This window comes from Pieris rapae, chromosome 21 (genome assembly GCF_905147795.1).
Source record: "Pieris rapae chromosome 21, ilPieRapa1.1, whole genome shotgun sequence".
Lineage (NCBI taxonomy): Eukaryota > Metazoa > Arthropoda > Insecta > Lepidoptera > Pieridae > Pieris > Pieris rapae.
Window position 1 is genome coordinate 7273697 of NC_059529.1, and position 20865 is coordinate 7294561.

Here is a 20865-nt window from a genome sequence, read left to right on the forward strand (position 1 = left end):
TTTGGACTTTTTTGATCCTCATCCGTTCTACGGCCCTGATCTGAAAACAGTTCCTGTACATTATAACTTCCATTCCCGGTGTTTTTGTTTGCATGTGGTAGTAGTGTAGTTCTCTCAATAGCGGCAGGGCTGATGCAACCTTGGGTTCGCGCTATAACTCATTATTAGGATATTAAATTAATCATGGCTATTTCGTAATGATGGTGCAATAGCTAAGCGCATCTCCCTTTCTAAAAGACAGCTAATGTTAGAGTACAAAACAAGAGAGTATTAAGAATATTTTGTTTTTTGATGTGAAACATCTATAGCCGCACGTAAAACCGATTTCTGGCGTGGCGACGCATGCCGTGGCGACGCGTCGCCACACTATATGATATAAAGTCTAAATGCAGTAGTAAATTTCAAAAAATATTTAATGAATATAATGTTTATTCAACAAATAGTCATCGTTATCTGGAAAAAAATCGTAATATTATATTTTATCATTATGAGATATTTAGTTCCTATCACAGTCTGTTCTTTTCTGCATATTACTTTTACAAAATAATGTCGATGTTTCACATCTGCCAGGCGTCCCGTGACGGCTCACATTTTTTTTTATAGAACGGGGCAAACGGGCAGGAGGCTCACCTGATGGTAATACCGCTGCCCATGGACACTCTCAATGCCTGAGGGCTCGGCCGGAGTGCGTTGCCGGCCTTTTAAGAATTTGTACGCTCTTTTCTTGAAGGACCCTAAGTCGTATTGGTTCGGAAATACTTTTTTTGTTTCCCTTGAAGTAATCTTGGGCCGTGAGGTATCTGCCAAGCAAACTTGGCAGTTGCTTGGTAGATACCGGTGAGCCCAGAGCTGATGTCTCTCTACGAATAAGTATCGCAATACCGCAAATGCTGATAGTGTTATAGGTACACTGCCTCAGGGATCGAACTTTTTGAATCAATTTTTGAAGTTGTACTTATTTTGGCGCGATGGAGAAAAAGGATGACAGTGATTTTTTACAATAACAAATAAATTCTAATCGTAAAGGTGTAGGTGGCATGGAAATCGAATAACTATGTTCAAGTTGTATATTCTAGTATTATTTTATTTAGAACACGTGTTTCGTCCCAGTACAATTTAACAGTGTGAATAAATAAATATTATTTTTGTGTTTTTATATCAATTTCATATACGACGGTGATAGTATTTACTAATAATTTATTTATTTAAATAAAATCTTTTTGATTAATTTCAATTTTTTTTTCCATACGCGAAAGAAGCATAACTTCTAACACATTTTTTTTCTATTTTTTCATTTTTGTGTATTTTTAACGTGTAGATTAAAAATATTAATGTATATATAAGTTTATTTAGTTCATAAACAATAACTCGAAGTGGCTGGAAAACAAGTCTAAAATCCGTCCTATTCCAACAACTTAAGCGATTCCAAGGTTAAAAAATATTAAGAAAAACTCGCTATCATGGTCACGCGGCGATCGAAATTGTCTAACTCTTAAAATGTAACTATTTCATACATATTATTTTATCAGTGTTAATGTAAGCCTGGAGGTCGTGTTTGAAGCCTGGTTGGGCACCAGCGCTAGTTCGGAAAACAGATTTATATATATATATATACATATATCACTAAAATATTGGTGAAAATATATGACCAATATATAACCCAATATATAGATATTTTTTACGATTTCCGAACCAATCCAACTTAGGGTCAATCAAGAAAAGAGTGCTAATTCTTAAAAGGCCGGCAACGCACTTGCGAGTCCCTCTGTATCAGTTGACATCAGGTGAGCCTCGGCCCGTTCGCCCCCTGTTCTATAAAAAAAATATATGACTGTATACAAGTGTTAATAAATAAATTCTCCCACCAAACCCTTGCCTTTTCACAGCTGACAATTTTTAAAATTATTTTAAGAATTTGACTGTTTTCCCCAATACAATGAAAACAAAGCATAAAAATTTTCCTTTGAATTATGGGGTACGTCCGGTTGAGTCAACGTTTGATGATAATTGGACAGTGACCAAGCCATCAATAAACTAACCGGAAGAGTTTTGACTGTAGCAAATATTTTCGTTGCGTATAAATGTGGAAAAATATGATGGGTTTTCCTTATAGAACAGGGGAAAACGAGCAGTTATGTCTGATGGTAACTGATACCCCATGGACACTCAATGCCAGAGCGCTAGTGCTTTCAAGAATTGGTACGTTTTTCTCGAAAATTTTTATTATTTTCTAGATAATTTATTTCAGAATAGAAGCACCATGTATGTACAAGCTTTAGTATAAGTCCCAGCAATTATTAAAATTGTTACCGTACGATCGTTATTTTTTACGACGTAAGTCATTCCATGTTTAGAACATGGACCTTAAAAAATGGTCGTAAAATGTAAGTTTATATTGGCTCCAAGTATTTGTTAAAAAATAAATACGTTGACACTCCTACGGAAAAGGAAAACATTAAGCAAACCGGCATGCCTAAGACTCAAATATCAACGGGGTGTCAGGTACATTTATATGTACATACATTTATTTTTTATAGAACTGGGCAATCGGGTAGGAGGCTCATGTGATGTTAAGTGATATGGACATGGACATTCAATGCCAGAGGGTTCGCGAGTGCGTTGCTGGCCTTTCAAGAATTAGTACGCTCTTAACTTGAAGGTCCCTAATATAGTATGAACTACAAATTTCTACCCCCTATGGTCACAAATACCAGAGCGCTGGCGAGAGATCATTTAAGAATTGACAAGGAGTGACTAGGAGAGGTCGTGCGTTCAAACCCCAATCTGTTTGAAGGAAATATAGAGAGGGAACGGCTAACTCAAATAAACACCAGATCTATTTATTTATTTATTTTAAGTCTACAACATCATACTTTATAAAATCTTCTATCTAATATGTACAACAATACATGTAAAGACAAGTTTTGCTAAAAATAGGAGTTAAAAAAATACAATTAAAAACATAAACAAGATAAGACAATTACACAATAAAATAAAATAAAATTACCAAGAATGTTGGTACTTAAAGTAGAGAGAAAAAAATCATCAGCAAAACAGCGAATTAGGTTTGAGAAAGGCACCCAACAATGCTTTTTCTAAAACCGATCAGCCCACTACCGAATATATCCAGCTCCGGATAAGCTGTGTTCAATCCGTTAAAGTTGCGAAGATCCAGTCACATACTTACTTTTGTAGGGAAATTAACAAAGAAAATAACAAAAGAAAATTCGTTACATAATATATACGTTATTTGTGATGTTTTCTATGTAAATAAGATTTATATGTGCCATTGAATACATTGTTTGGTGATGTCATGCAGCCTTTCGTGGAAAATTCGGTCATTCGTAAGGCTTCTAAGCGGGGGCGTTAAGAAAGTTATTTTCCTTTTAGGAAATGAGATTTAGTTTCATGTTTTAGACGGCTTTGCATATATTTGACCCAGTTTTTATTTAAATGTATCGTTTTAAATATATATAGAATTTCGCTATTTTTATAATATAAAAATAGCGAAATTCCTCCGAAATGGATAAGTAAATTATGGTTTTTTGGGTATAATATGAGAGGAATGTACTCCTTGTACATGGTAGACAGGAATGGCGGCATTTGGAAGAGGCCCATGCCAAAAAAGGGATACTAGGAATTAATGTATTTACATATAATGTATCTGAAGTAAGAGGCTTTTATTATTTCTAAGATTAGGTCGTAAACTATTTTTATATTTCTAAGTAATATTTATTTGTATTTCCATCTCAAAGATTTATCATTAAAACACTCCATTTTTAATGTATAGGAATCTTTTTATGTATTCCATCTTTGCCTTTGTTTTTTGTTATATACCTGTATTAAAATAAACTAGTTCTATAATAATCCTTGAAACAACTTCCACTCAACTAGTAACAATCTAACACACATATTTTGTCAACACGAAACATATTGATCGCCATATTCGCATCTTGCGTCAGGCTTGTCTGGGGTTTGTCTGCGGCCTGGTCGCGACCTATATACAATCACCCCTTGCCCGGGGTGGAAATGACGTCGACGGGTTACGCAACGCCTACAAAGTCTATAGTCAAGAGTTTTCTCTTAGTATTTTAATACTTAATTAATCTAAAAGTTATATTTAACATTTTATATTCATATCTTGAATTTACTTGTTCATGTTAGTAGTAATATGTTACACGCCTGTGGATTAGGGTTTTTGTATAAATCCTCTTTAAAAGGCTTTTAAACGAATAAAGTCGCGATTTAAAGACAGCATTTATAACTGAATAGAAAATGTAAATAATGTCAGCGGTATACTTATGTAAATCAAATAATATTATTTTATAGTTTTATGTATTAATCTAATCAATTTAATCATATTTAGATTACCGAATATTGGATACTATATATTGTTATTAACAAAAAGTTGTTATAAACAACAATTAACAATGAACCGAAGCGTACATTTTTATCTCGTAGCGCCATCTATTATGTGGCGTTGGAAAGTAAAGAAAACTGCTGAATATGCATTCATGGTTTAAGTGCGGAGAAAACTGGCACAGATAAGATAAAGCTTAACGCTAACTTTTTCTCTTTTTTTTGTTGATTTGTCAATTTGTAGGAAGTAGATTAAAATTCTGTTCATATGAAATTTTAATTATTAATATCACATATAATTTTATTATATATTCTTAAGAGTGTCCAATAATAAAAATAAATTATTATAGATGACAAGCTTAAATGTTAAGTGACATTACTATCTATCTTGTCACCATAGACTTGACAGATGTAGTTCGCGCCGAAAATTATTGTCTCTGTTGTCTCTAGTTGTTGGAATTTATCGATCAAATGGAAAATATGAGAGTAATATTGGCTGAAGATCAGTTGTTTTATTAACTTATTAGATAAGTATGTCATTTTATAAAACAAAAAACAATTACACTAAAAATATAGCCTATATAATATACAAAAAGTTTCAAACATTTACAAAAGCAAAAAAGCAATAAAAATATTAAATAGATTAAACTAAGTGATACCTAATTTGGGTGTATTGTGTGATGGTGGATATACCACCAGATTTTATTAGTACCTCTACTGAATATATTTGTTCTTTGTCACATTTATGTAAACAGATATTGACTCATGTTATCAGTATCAGAAAAGTGGTCAGACTTATAAACATGTCATTGATAAAATCATATCATGTCAGCTAATTAGCTTCCGTACGCGGGGTTACTTCCTCAATCGTGTATTGATATATTAAAATAAAAAGACTTAATCCAAACGTTATTTCCTATATACAATAGAATTTCCAACTCACAATTTATAATATTCTTAACCTACATAGTATTAATAATAATAGTAATTAAAAATTGATATTGTCACTGTAGAACGATAACCTCGTATGTTAAAGAACCATTTATTTTTTGTTCTTAGACTCATATGTAATTTAACTGGTGTAATCTAATGCAATATATAGTTATGTTATTAGTCCTTTTTATCATCCAATACTATGGACAAAACCACAATATTATTTAAACGAACATTTACGAAATGAAAAAAAAATGTTCGTTGCCTTTAATGTTTGGTTCTCTAGACATGCGATGTTATAATACAGAGACGTTACATAGAAAACGAAGACAAATTCAAATTTTGTCCCCGTGTGACCTTTGATGCTGGCATTTCCTCGCTGTATTGCGATACTTATACGTGAAGCGAGGAAGGAATCAGGAGCCAACTGAAATCTAGAGTTAGTTGTACTTGAACCTCACGGCCCAAGCTTCTCTTCTTTAAAGAAAGTTGAGAAGAGAAGGAGGAGCCTGTTAAATACCTAATTTGGTTAAGTTTTATCGAATAAAAAAAATGATACCACCTTGGTCTTATGTGTCTGTATATTATGTTTTCTTGGCCATTCTTTTTAGAGCATGGAAGTATTTTGTGCCCGGAATACGGTGCCAATTCTTACGCCTTAGGGTTGTAGTCACAGTATATACAACCATACAATATTTTATTATCTTTATTATTGCTTATATCCAGAGACACTTATTTGATATAATCATTGATTATCATTGCGGAATTAATGTTATCTGCATTGCAAAAAACTACTAATAGTAGGGGAGCCCAAGAGGGGATTTCGGGATTTACTCAAGCGCGGCAGATTAATATACAGGGGGATACCTTGTATCCGGTTAAGTACCTCCACCAAATATGAGGCCCATATATAAGGCCGCCCGTGAAGGATACAGGATCAGATTAGTAAAAAAAAATTGATCATCAGACATTCTCGAGCGCGTCAGATTAAGGTAGTGTGAGTTAATCACATCCTAAAAAGTGCATATTCCACTAATCTGACAATTTGAAAGTGACGTAAAGAGAGGGGAGGGCAGCAAAGTTGTAAAAAAAAACGTCATCTTGACATTCTCGAGCGTAGCTAATTTTTTTTTTATTTTGAATGAAATAATTCAAGAATATTGAAAAATATATAATCTGACGATTTCCGCAAGCCGAAATAACAAAATTTCGTCGATAAAGTTCGTGCGATAAACGCGTGCAGCTGCGTGATGCCTACATTTCCTTCTCCGCGTTTCCCTCAAAATTAGATTTCATGTGAATTTGAACCGATGGGGACCGATAGATTTTGAGAAATTTTGAAAAATCTAAAAAAATAACAATTTGTTTTTTTGAAAGTGTTTTTTTGCAATAACTTTTAAACGGCTTTATCCATCAATTTCATAAAACTAATCCATCTTTAAGCTTAAAAAACGACGTCGATCGCCACCAAACTGGTCAAAATCGGTTGATTCGTTCGAGTGATATCGTGAACGAAAGAAAACCGAAAAAAGTGTTTCTATCACATAACTTCGACATTTCATATCGGATTATCGTTTTTGATGAAATTAAACAATTAGAGCTTAAAAAATGCGTCGATCGCCGTCAACCGCGGGAAAATTGCTTGATCCATTCAAAAGTTATTGGGGTTTGAAAATTTCAAAAATAGTGTTCTATGAAACTTCTATCAGACTTTCGAGCTGGGAGAACTCAAACGCATAGAAATATTATTTCTTTGAACTCAGCGAGCTCATAAGTACAATTTTAAGCGCCCAGGAATGGAATTGCAGGGATGGCCTTTAGGGTGAACCGTTTTTCTAATATTTTTTTTGTCAGATCAGGCAAATCCCTCTAGATAATCGTCAGATTATGAGACAGTACGTTTAGAATATAAATCTGAACCATATATATCTTAATCTGACGCGCTCGATTATTTCAAAATGGCGAATTTTTTTTGCACATTATAATAATGGCTGCGAGTTTGCGTCAGATCGAAATCGTCAGATTATTGAATGAGAGCTTTTTTTTTGGTGCACTTAACACCCCCTTAGAAAACCTGACGCGCTCGATTAAATTTATTTTTTTTTTCATTTTTAAACCTTACGTACAACCACCCCCATCATGCAAATGATCAGATTAACATACGTACATTATTAAAAATACGTAGGACATTGATGCTATCAATATCTGACGCGCTCGAGTATGTCCATGCAACAGTTTTTTTTACATATTTAAACATCTATAGCCGCTTTCCCCACCGATGAAAAGGTATATATCATATAACATTTTTTTCTTCTTATCATCTAAGCTTTGCAACCCAATAGGTCTCCACGACGCTCGAGTAAATCCCCATTTAGCATCGTGGGCTCCCCTACCATAATATAATATGAATATATAATTTTTTTTTTTGTAAAATTTGTATTTACCATAATTGTGACTTATTTTAGAATAGATATATTACAGCATATACTGTAGTAAATGCATTACTTGATTTGGTGGACTTTAATAAGTAATAGATAGATAATAAATAAATGAACTTATCATAAAAATTAACATCGTAACATATTAAAACAAAACTATTATTATTTCCGTAAAATTAAACACAAAGCATGTACTTTCATCTCCTGTCTGATAAGAGTGACCTCTATTATATATCATGCGTCACAATGATACTTCAATGGATTTGATAATATTCACAATGTTTTGATAAACAAGAATTCGCAAAATTTACTTGTAGACATTACAACACTATAGATACTATAATTAGCTGATCTGGCGAACTTTGTTCCTACATTGAAGCAATAAATGAGTAGATTAAAAAGAACAAATATTTTAATAAGTCTGTTTTGGCTAGGTAGTTCTTTTTTGTCATATTTAATGTCTCGTCCCACGTAAACTGAATTTAAAGTCTGTCTCCTGGTTCTTAGCTATCTTCCCTCCAATTTTCAGCCAAATCGGGTCGGTTGTTCTTGACTTACAAATAACTTTATTTTATATATGTGTATAGGTATTTCGTATCTAATTAGTCGTCTTTCAATTTCAGGTGTTGGAGACGATTGTCTGCAAACCCGAGCCTCCAGAATCACCGCCGAAGAAAGTCAGGAGCGAAGACTTCGGCTGCGCCCTCTATTTAGACCCATACGCCCATCTGCGATACAGAACCGCCCAGACCTTCCGACCCTGGGGCAAAAGGGAGCCAGAACTCCTCCATCCAGAACGAGTGGTTCGAGTGGCAGATTGCAGGAGGTTCGAACACGACTTCCAGCCAAATGTTGCCCTTAAACCACTAACCCCGCCAATAGACGACGTGACTTCTTCCACGTCACCACCCCCATCAGACCCAGAACTCACTGCCCGATTGTTAGACGCAGAGGCGCGTTTAAACGAACGCGAACGAACCCTAGAAGAGAGGGAGGTTGAGCTCGCCAGGCGCGAGGCAAGGCTCGAGGAAAGAGAACGAGAGATAGAGAGGAGAGAACGACTCCTCGAAGAGAAACCAGAGCCGAATTCCTCTCCGCCCAGGGATAGTGATCCGCCTTGTTGACCGACGCGGGTGATTACTCGGCTTGTGATGTGATGAACGCTTAGCGATGTCTAGAGTACAAAATGTTTAGGTGCTTCACGATATCCATGTCTGTGGATGGTTGGTGATCGTGGAACCATTCAAAGCACTTGGAATACTAGTACTTGTATATTCCAATAGCTACCGATCCCTCCTTCAATATTGAGCCGCTTTTGAGAGAACTTTTCATATAAAGTGGAGGGATGAGCTATGGGTAGTTGCAGTACTGGTGCAATTGTTACATTGAGGTAATTAATGTACCTAGGTACGGTCGGACTGTTTAACACCGATAAATTCGGTAAATGCATAGTGTACAAGCCCCAAAACTGTTGTCTATGTGCCATTTTCCGGTATTATATACCTTCCCATATGCTTCAATACTCACATAATAAATAGAGCATAATTTATATACAATTTTAAACCACATTAGTTTGTACATACTGCCAATTATTTTCCCTAAATAACTTTGTATAGACCTCTGTAATACCAAATAATTTATATTCCATTCAGTTTAACGAATTGATATAAAATTATTTTTTAAGGCGACACACCAACTGATGTGACCATGGGCTGCGACTATTGCCTCTTTTGGAGAGTCCTGTAGGCTTGTTAGCTATCCAATACCATGGCTTAGATAACAATTATATATTTAAAATGGCCAATACAATTTGGGTTTAATTTGCACTATTGTTAAAAGGAAAACTAAAAATACTTGTCATACATCCAAGTATATGGAATGTATGACATCATTCTATCTCTTTCCGTTTCTGCATAAACACAATTTTACAGAAGGGCACAGAGTTCACTGATTTTGTTTAGCGAATAAAAATTCATTTATCACGGAGCAGATGTGAAATGCAACTAAATTATTCAAATAATTTGATATTTTTTTCAATAGTTTTTCTATGAGGGACTTATATAATGGAGCCAATAAACTGTTTTACTATGAAGGCTTTAAAAGAACCAGTGATTGAAAAACTAGTAACTTTAAAACCACATTACCAGAGACAAGATGTGAAGATGAGCTGCAGCGAGAATTTATGGTACAAAATGGCATCTCATAAGTTGACCTATCCTGAGCTTGGTGTCAGGTCGCTCGGTTTAATAAAACATTTGTTTTTATATTATAGTCAATAGAGCATGTAAAATCCCATGAATTTCTTAAGTACATCTATGGCTTTCATTTTGGATCTGTGGCAAGTATGTGCCTACAAAATTGACATAAGGGTAAACCCGCATTCTACCTCATTGTATATAAATGCTAAATTAAGAAATTAAAATAATTTAGAACAACAAAATTACGGGTATAACGACGAATTATAGTGAAATTGTAAACTGGAACTCCCATTTTACTAAATTTGTTTTCAAGTGGACATCCGTTACTTGGTTGGACATAGAAACCGGAATAAAAACATTTTTTTTGTTTGTAGATGTCGTTATATTCGTTTTTTTCAATTGTATCGTAGTTCGGAGCAATAATTTGAAAAACACTGCCTTAATGTAGGCTTATTTTATACTTTTTTATTTATTTGCCAGTCTTGGTATCCCTTATCATCACAATGTGTGCATTTTACCTATTAATCACTTAGTCAGTAACTGTGCATTTGTAAATAATGTTTCAAATCAGACGTTTGATCAAACATTATCTATATAGGTATCCCAAATTTTTGGAGGCGAAACGCGGATTTTGTTGTAAAACCAATTCTATATATATTCCTCTATGCCAAATGTACCTAAAATTTTATTTTTTTACACATTTTCCTCTATAATTTTTCAAACGTCCAAATACTGAATTGCGGGCTTAGAATGTAAAACGAACATGGCTGTGGTATTCACAGACAAGCGTAACGATCTGTCATTCCATTTGACCAATCAGCAAAAGCGCGCCATGTCTATGCCAACTTAGCGCTGGTATCACTATATTAAGCGGCTTGAATAATATTGAATCCGTCAGCGCTCGTTCTATACGCAGAAGCGGGATCAAATCCAGCGCTAATTGCTGTCGAGAGTTGGCAACACTTCGTTTTACATTCCCTTTACACATTTTAAATGTTACTAAATGATAATTTGGAATTAACATCACATTTATTCATGTTAGTGAAAACTATGCCGAGCATAGTGAAATATAATTTCACAAATTTTGGCAAAGCTCAAATTGTTCATATTTGTGTTTAATTCCTTAATATTATAATATGTGCTATGTTAAATTAGTTATAAATTCGGTTTTAGATTAAGAGGTATCTCTAGTCAGAGACTTTTCGAGAAAATTACCATTTACTTTTTTTAGTAAATTTACATACCACAGACGAGTGTAATAACTTATTTTATTTAGTTTAAACGTGAAAACTGGATATAAAGACTGCAATGTCAATTTGACAGTCGAATAATTTAAATGACTCTTGTGTCGTTGTATCCGGTTTTGATATGTATTAATAGCATATAGAAACTTTTCTGTCAGTACTGTATTGTTGGATATATTTTTGGTGCTACGATGTTTTGGCTTGGCTAATCTAGTATCTAATTATTGTAAATATAATATAATTTTAGTATTTATTGGCAACTACTGAATTTTATTTTTTTGTTTTATGGCTTAGCCATTTGGGAGTCATTGTTAAATTTGCGACTTAACACTAGAAATAAAAAAGTTAAATTGTTACGCTGCGTTATTTAAATCCATTTGAACAAATGTTTGAGCGTTATTATAATAAAGCAATAAATTGTATCATTTTGTCAACCGTATAAAATGCGTTTTATATTTTAATAAATTAGTTTTGTTTGTCGCCGCTAGATGGCGATGTAATAATTTTCTTGTACAGGTTTGAAAATGTTTAGGGTTTTTCATAGGCTGTTATGATATGTTACTGCTTTAAATTGTTATTGTATCGATGGAAAAGTTTCGACTCTCTCACTGTCAATGGAAATGGTGCTAGACTGCATTTCTTTTACTAATAAATAAATAAATGTTATGGTTATATTATTTCTTTATGTCGGTATAAGGACCGATACTCAATGTTTACAACTTTAATAATTATTTATTAAAATAAAACAAATATAAACAAATTAATGTTACTATAGTTGTAATTCCCAAAAATAGGAATACATAATATTTTTACTTTACACAGAATAATAGTTTTAATGCTGTTATCTCTATAGTCTATACTCTTTCATATTTTAGTTTTGGCGCCATTCATACTATTATATTGATATATCCAATAAGTACAATTTAGCATCAGTTATCAAAACACTGCATCATTTATTACGAAATGGGCCTACATCATTGCAATAAACTCCGTGGGTTGTATACACATAAAATTTAGACAGTGAGAGAGTTATGTAAATATTTTTTTGTAAGTACAGTAAAAGGAAGAATTGTCAAACCGTTGGACACTTAAATACTAGTTACGTCGTTGCTTATTTATATTTAAGAATTCAATTAAATCAATTGATTTTTGTAGTTCTATTCAGGAGGTAAAAATGAGCAACGCAGTAATTTGCTAGGGTGTAATGTACGCCTGTGATCTCAATGTATGATTGTTAAATACATGTACTCTTCAAAATGCTACCACTACAGTCGCAAAATAAAGTATTTAAAGTTATTTACTGTTTTATTCCAAACGTCTTGCAAAATTTAATGGGATTTTTTTTTACTGTTATTATATATGAGAAGTTATAATGATCAGTAAAAAAAAATGATGGGCTGTATTTGTTTTTCTGATAAGTTGGCACATTTGTCCGGCGGTAATAAAAAAAGTGCGTGTGTACAAAACACACATGTCAGAAGTGAAACATCTTTGTAAATTAATTTTTACTAAGGTAAAAGCCCTAATGTAAAAGTCATGATTATAACAGTGTCAAAGCTCAGTGCTGAATAAAAGCAATAATATTAATATGTCCTTATATTATTAGTTGAGTTACCAGCGCCATCTATTTATTACTTTTCAGATTAGATCAAAATTGTTTGATCTTACTACATAGAATATAATATTATTAATATCATTCACAGAGGGCGCTATATTAAAATTTAGGAAACAGTTATGTTATGGTTTATTTTTCAATATACATTATAATATTACTTGCTTGCAATGCTTTGTTCCGTTCATAAAAATGACGACTTTATTATATCATCAATCTAGTCCAAGTCTAGATATTAACTAGTTAATGAAATCGTCAAGTTAAAATAATCAAACAAAGGCGTCGCTCGAGTCACTAGACTCTTGATAAACGGGTAAGGGAAGGTCAGCGAATATACCTACTGCAGACGGATTTAATATTTAAATTTACTTTACACAATCAAAATGTTATTCATAAGAAATTGTTTTTAAATCATATCCCTCACATCTGTGTCTGTTACGGTGCTAATAACATAACTATGCAAAACTGTGCAGTTAAAAAAAGGGTTCATAAACTGTCTAAAACATTAAATTATCTATCAAATGATTTTTGTTGATATACAGGTATTTTTATGTCGTAAAGATGCATAAATTTATATGCCTTTATCAAATTGATTATTTTATTATTGAAAGTAAAATCGATAAAAATGAGATTATTGTAATTAATTACGCAAATTGAATAAGTAATATAAAATATCTGTTCGTAGTTATTAGATCGATATAGTTACGACAAACGAACTCGACGATAGTTGGTGGCGGTACAAAGGTCATATAACTTTCCGTGACGACTTAGCTTTAAGTTACATTAACGCACATAGTGCCAAAGTGCATATTATGTCTCTATTTTACTTCTTGAATGACAAAGATTAATTTAGCGTATACATAATTTCCAAGTCTCGTGAGGTTCCAAGTAGCGAAGAGTATATTGTCAGATATTCTTGTCCGTTCTAAGCCCTTGATTTGAGAACTGGCAGTAAATGTAAAATTAGAAGCATTTATAATAGCATTTAATAAGTATTTCTTTCCATATGTTCATAAGTATGCATTGTGTAACTTACTGAATAAATGACTGAATTTGAATAGTATTACTTCAAAGCCAATGTATACGATTTATATAATCTAAAGGTATTATATTTACTATTATTACATTATATTATATAAATTTTCTTTTAAAGTTATGTAACAGATCGACAAAGAGATAAAACATTCAAGGGGTATAGATAAAGATTACTGGTATCTACCGCGTAAATGATTTTATTGAGTTTATCCTTTATAACCTACGTTTTCCTTTTATAATCTTTGTAGAGGTAAGATGGTCAGTAATTGTTTGCTGTTATGCATTATGTATTTTCCAGTACGTTCCTTCCCTATTTTTTTCCTCATTTGCGGTATTATTTTGAATTTACAGACCCGTTGTAACCTTTAATTTACATTAAACATTTTAGAACTGGAATTAAAGCGCTCGCTTTGGCACATGTAATAGACAACTTAGAAGTTAGAACTCGTATGATGCAACCACAGAACATGTATGCAACTGCAACTCATTAGAACGACTGTTCCATGTTTATCTTTATAATAGATTTAGAAAAGATATCCTAACAAATAGTTTCCCAACCTTTATCGTAACCGACTTAATCACAAGGCGATAACTTTCACTTGAAATTCTAAAAGTAACAATATTTTGACGACATTATTGCCAGTCAATATTTCCATGGATGAATGATTTGTATTCATATGTATATATGTAATATCTATTACATAGTATCTTTTATCTAGCGTCCTCAATATACGCGTGACCTCTTGGCTCTTGAACAAAGAAAACATTCAGAGAAGCATGTTTTAAACAGCTAGAAGGTACGCCAATCTTTGTTCATACTGTTTATCTAATGTAATGATTAGATTTCAATTCTAATAGTCCTGATTTAAAAAGTTAAACTTATGGTTTATTTATTGTATTGTAATTTATTAAATGTACGTTATTCAAGTATAAGTCTAAACTTTGCCCTCAAAAGTTGCATCATCATCGCGAACGATTCTACAGTAAAACAATGCCCAAATAAAAAAAGTCTCAATATATAAAATTTAATCGATAAAAACATCTCAACGATAGTATCATAGTTCCATTTTATACAAAAAATGGAATGATTATTGCAATACATTTGATTATTTAACTATTGCACTATTTTAATGAAAAATTATTTACATTAAATGCCCTTTGCCCGCACCATAACCCAGATTTTGTGGTATTACCGGTAGAAACCGGTTCAAGATAATTTACAGTTTCGAGCGAATTGCGTCGATCCTTCCCGCGGCAGTGCGTTGCAAATCAGTTAATTTCATCGCAAGGCCCATGTTGCCTTGGATCTTGATTTTGCCCTGGAAAAATGCCTTCTGCGGATTCAGTTTTCCAGAGATTAGGTCGACGACGTCGTTGTCGTTGATCGTGAATGTGACGTCACATTTTTCCTTGCCATTGTATGACACTTTGCCCTTGCCCTCCTTGGCGTTGATTACCCAGTACCCCTCTGCTCCTCCTGGACCCTTGACCTTGAATCCATAGATGCCTCTGACTTTTTCGATCAGTTTGTCCTCGTCGTTCGCCATTGCATCTTCGAGGATCTTCATGTATTTGAATACCTTGAACTCCTCAGGGTTATCGCAGATAGCTGCAACCTGGTTGGGTGTGGCATTTTGGAATCCCTTCCGATACATCGTGAGGACAACGGCTCCGCCAATACCTAAATTGTGTTGTAGTGCGATACGGGCGCGTGGCACCTGCAAGAAAAACAATTTATACATCAAGAATAAACTGTACATTTCTTAAAATTATGTAGAAAAAAGAAATTCTACTTCACCATCATCAAATTCTAATTTAAGGCATGTTACTTTATATCTGTGACATTAAAAAACTTGTGGAAAAGTACATTAATACAAGTACATTATTATGTTTTGTACATAATAATGGACTTGTATTAATAACTAATAACAACAGCATTATCAATCAGTTGTAATCAGTTACAGGAGCAATGTCCGAATGCACATAAACTTGTAAAATAATATATTTTCATTAAGAGCTTTTAAATATTCAACACTTGCAGTATTTGTATATTTTCTGACGAATTCCCAACATCTATAAATAATGGAAGTGTATTTTTTAAGTAAACATATACATCACAGTAGATATTGTTACAAATATAAGATTTCACATAATTCAGAGTGTTTAACCAATGTCACCATATCTATGTGTATGTACAAACAAACATTCAATATGATATTCATGATTTACAAACAAAGCAACAGCACAATTATGGGCCCCACCATAGGGATACACAGTTTTAACTATGACCATGTCATGTAATATGTAGTGTTCAGCCATCAACTATTAAACAACGAACCTGTCTGTCACCAGCCTCTCCACGCAGTTGCCAAACTAATTCTGAACATTGAGCAAGTCCTGTTGCACCCAAAGGATGCCCCTTTGCTATCAAACCTCCACTTGGATTCACAACTACACGTCCACCATAAGTATTATCTCCGGCATCAACAAACTTGCCAGCCTCACCTTCTCCACAGAGCTGGAGCCCTTCATATGTAATCAACTCATTTGTAGCAAAGCAATCATGTAATTCAACTACATCTACTTGCATTGGAGAAATTCCAGTTTTAGAATACAAACGCTTTGCAGCTAGTGCAGTCATATCAGATCCTGCTATCTTCATTAAACTGTTTTCTTTAAAAACAGCCTCAGTATCAGTGGCCATTTCCATGCCAATGATTTCTACAGCTTTGCTCTGTAACCCATACCGGATCACTGCATCCTCTGACATAAGTACTGCAGCTGCAGCTCCATCACTGGTTGGACAACAAGCTAATTTTGTAAGTGGTCCATATATCTTTCTTGAATTTAACACTTCTTCAACAGTGTAGACACGGTTTCCTTGAGCACGTGGATTTTTCGCACCATGACGGTGATTTTTTGCAGCAATTTTTGCTATATGTAATTCTGTACTTCCATACTTCTTCATGTGTTCTAAGCCAGCATTTCCAAAATATTGAGCAGTCATTGGAGCTGCAGTTAAATCTGTGATTTCTGCCATTTTAAGGGTATGTCTGTCTATTGGATTAGTTCTATCTGTGTATACACCTCCGCTTAGGGCTCCAGCTGTCATTTTTTCAAAACCTACAGCCAATACAATGTCAGAAATACCGCCTTCGATTAGTTGCTTGGCTAGAAATAGTGCATTAGAACCAGTGGAGCAGTTATTATTCACATTGTAAATGGGTATACCAGTCATGCCAATTTGATACAGAACTCTTTGGCCAGATGTAGAATCCCCAAAAACGTAACCGCAAACTGCTTGCTGCACATCCTCGTATTTAATACGAGCATCAGCCAAGGCGTCAATTACGGCCTCCTTTCCAAAATCTGGATAATCCTTATCTGGACTAGGTTTTACAAACTTTGTCATTCCGACACCAACTACGAACACTTTTTTACCCATTTTGGTATTTTATAATTACCTCGATTACTCAACGATGAACTGCGAACACCGCCGCCTAATTACGAAGTTGCACACAATCAAGAAACACTGATTTATAAATGTATCAAGTCACTAATTTTGTATGTACTTAAATTAAATTATACTGATAAATCTGAGTAAAAAAAATATATGTATTATCTACTTTACTGATAATAATATACTAAATGAGTATTTAAATATACAATATCGCGTGAATGAGTTTGAACCAAGTTGGCAACTGCCTCCAAATGAGCAAACTGCAAAATATTTAATGAAATGGGAAATTAATCGCCTGTTATTGACACTTGACAGTTCCAAATTTCTTACACATTTACATTTAATGTCATTAGTCATTGCCATAATTGTCAACCGTTAGAGAGAATACTGACGTGCATCACAGTAGTTGCTAGTAGTATAAATGCATTTAAATAACTGCTTAATAAATTAATTTTACATGGTCGTCAAATATATAATAAAGACTATGACTAATTTATTACTATCAATTACTAGTATTATTTTAAATACGTAAGGCACTATTCATCAATTAGGAGCCAATACACAATATTAAGTATACAAATAAAATTTGACTTGTTTCGGTTATAATATACAGAATTAGATTTTTTTGAAAAAAAAATGACTGGTTGCAAAATAAAAAAATTAACAAGTAATATAAAAATACAACTAGTTTTTTTAAAAACAAAAGATAAATTTGGCAGGTTATGTGATTTTCACTAACAAGTAAATTTTAGTAGATTCAAAATTGTAGTAACAAAATTTAAAGTTTTCTTGATAAAATTGCAATGACTCTGAATAAACAAAGGATACTCAGCGAGTTGGGAAGCGTAGTGAATCAGTTGCAAAGTGCAGATTGGTATAAATATTGAAGATATTCGTAGTATTTTTTATGTAAAAGGGTAGTTATAACTTAATTTTAAGCATACGTTTAGAATTTAGTGATAACCGCGCATGAACATTGAACATCATGGCTTGCTTGCATTAATTTACTTTCTATAAAACTTACAAGCATTATTTCATGATTTCAGTGGTTGTATGGGAAAACTATTTGGGACAACGCCTCAAATGAACTGCATGAATAATTCATACCCTCAACAGGGTGGTCATGGATATGGTTGCCATGCCGCACCTTGTCATGGGTGTCACCAACACAGCCCATATTGTGGAGAGTCCTATTCAATGAATTCTGCACCTCAACGTCCATATACATGCATGGGTCAATGCAACGCTCCTAAATTATATGCTGATACGTATAGCTATTTAAACAAAAATCTTATGCAACCAATAGTTAAAGAAGTGTATAATGACCTTAGTTCACTTAGCCCTGCAAACACGATTATGAACAATGAATTAGGTAGCAAGATGGGTATCATGCAACAAGGGCTTGTACATGGGCACGATCCAGCTCTGAATAAAACTAATGCTAACACCATGAATGCCTTTAATCCACACACACCGCAAATGCAACCGGTGGGTGCAAATACCCAAATGATGCCAAATAATCCGTCTACTGCAATTGCGCCTAATCAACAGTATTTTGGGGGCATGGGACCTCAAATTGTAAATATGATTAATGGAGAATCAGTAAATAAACCAGTGCAACCTCAGCAAGGGCTGACGGGACCAATGATAATTGATGCTCCACAGTCTCCTCACGGATTAGTTGGAGTAACTCCATTAACAGCACCTGCTAATAGTTACGCTCAACATAACGATAATATGAGAAATAATTTAAATCCACAACAGATGTATGCAGCGAATACTCCTAATTCGCTACCTAATACAATTAAACAAACACCTTTGGATCAACCATCGTATGGACAACATACACAAGGCATGACAAAATTTAATGAAATATTTCCAGGAGTAATGCAAGGTCTAGGTGGTGACCTAGGTTTTGATCCTATGGCTATTGCTATTCAAATGAATCCAGCAAACCAACAACAAGTAGCCATGAATACAATGCAGAAGATGATGAATAACAACCAAAATATCTCAAAGATTCTAGAACCATCTGTTACATCAGAAATTCCCCCAAACACTATTCAGAATATAGGCCAGACAGTACCCACACATCAAAACGTCGTGATCCCATCACCAAACACGAACCTTCAAAAACCACATTCAAACAACAATCAACCAAATATAATTCAGCAACAAGGTAATACACCAGTACAAAATCAACACTATATGTATAACACTCCACAGCAAGCCCAAGAAATGGTTGATATAAGTAATATTGGTGAAAATCTATCAACAATACCAGAAGATCCTTCTATAAGGACTAATATACCGCCACCGCAACGTCAAACACCACAAAATAATCAACAAAGCGTAGTACTACCTATTATTAAAGAACCAATATTCCCAGTAGATACAACAAAACAAAAAATATACCACAATTTAAATGTCAAGAAGAACAGTGAACCTGCGTATTTCAACACACTAGGACAGCCCGTGGAAAAGTTGCCTGCCAATATGTATCGTCCTATATTGCCAAGTTTACCGCAAACCCTATCTCCTCAACCCATGAATGTTAATAGCAAGTACGCTAAAGTAAAGCCTACAGTGAGCAAAACAGCGCTTATGGGTGAGAAACCAACTGAAAAAACACCAAGCAGAAGTCAACTTCAGCAGATATATAAACAATTTAAGGGCTCACAATCTTACACAAAACAGAATGTGTCGGAATCACCGGTCGATGTACCTACTCATTCTGAAAGGCATTTGAATATGAAGCAAGATACACGAATGCACAATACAATTCCTGTAGAAAAAGTTGGTGGCGACTACGCTATTAGTGGACAATTAAATCATATTGAGCCCGTGAGATACGATCACATCGGCGATGTTCCCGTACAAAATAAACCTAATCCAATAAAACCAGAAAAGGTATATTTATTTTACTGTACAATTAATCTATTTATGTTCTTTTATTACAATATTAATATTCTATTTGTATTTTAGGACTATGCGGGAAATAATCTTAAGGGTAGAAATGGCTTACAGGATATGGTTTATACTTCTTATCCTACATCCGCAGCTTGGACGTTTCATGGCGACGGCAAAGCTGAAGCACACTACCCTGGCCAACGTGGTCGCCGCTTCCATAGATATTAACGTGTAATTTTTATATCAAGTGTTTGTGGTATTATTTAAAGTTATGTGAGTTGTTTGGTACTGTGGAAATATATTTTGGAAACGGCGTTATGAGTGATCTTATTACCTATTTGTATGATGGCCAGCATAACATAGTCAGTTGAATTAACATAATTTTGCGCTTGATTTAATTAAAAGCTATTAGAAATTTCAACAATTGGCATGTTTTCTGATTGTTTTCTGATTGACTGATTATATGGCAGTCCAGAAACATTTTTTATAGTAATTAGCTTTATTATATTATTAATATAGGACATTTATTCTGTTTTTATAAGAATGCTGAAAAAGGATGAGACAGAACTTGTGATATAAAAATATTCCTTCAGTGTTGGACACACTGTTTGATAAACCTCCAGGTTAAAGGAAAAGCAATGTAATATTTTCACATATTTGTTATGTAACTGTTTTC

General features: G+C 33.8%; 3 protein-coding genes across 3 annotated transcripts in view; 2 read left to right on the forward strand and 1 right to left on the reverse strand.

The window, feature by feature from the left end:
• Positions 1 to 12468, forward strand: part of LOC110993884 (ski oncogene) — a 50255-nt gene extending 37787 nt beyond the window's left edge. Inside the window, exon 2 of the mRNA XM_022260286.2 lies at positions 8354 to 12468. Within this exon, the coding sequence (XP_022115978.1) occupies positions 8354 to 8854 (501 nt within the window). The 3' untranslated portion in view covers positions 8855 to 12468. The remainder of the gene's footprint in view (positions 1 to 8353) is intronic.
• Positions 12469 to 14830: 2362 nt separating this feature from the next.
• Positions 14831 to 17546, reverse strand: LOC110993930 (sterol carrier protein 2). The gene is made up of 2 exons (XM_022260353.2): positions 16158 to 17546; positions 14831 to 15537 (listed from the first exon to the last, which is right to left on the reverse strand). Exons 1-2 carry the CDS (start codon positions 17262 to 17264, stop codon positions 15037 to 15039), a joined length of 1608 nt encoding a protein of 535 aa, XP_022116045.2. The 5' UTR covers positions 17265 to 17546; the 3' UTR covers positions 14831 to 15036.
• Positions 17547 to 17984: 438 nt separating this feature from the next.
• On the forward strand, positions 17985 to 20641 carry LOC110993929 (probable serine/threonine-protein kinase DDB_G0280133). Its single transcript, XM_022260351.2, has 3 exons — positions 17985 to 18153; positions 18326 to 20189; positions 20265 to 20641. Exons 1-3 carry the CDS (start codon positions 18083 to 18085, stop codon positions 20415 to 20417), a joined length of 2088 nt encoding a protein of 695 aa, XP_022116043.2. The 5' UTR covers positions 17985 to 18082; the 3' UTR covers positions 20418 to 20641.
• Positions 20642 to 20865: the final 224 nt, after the last annotated feature.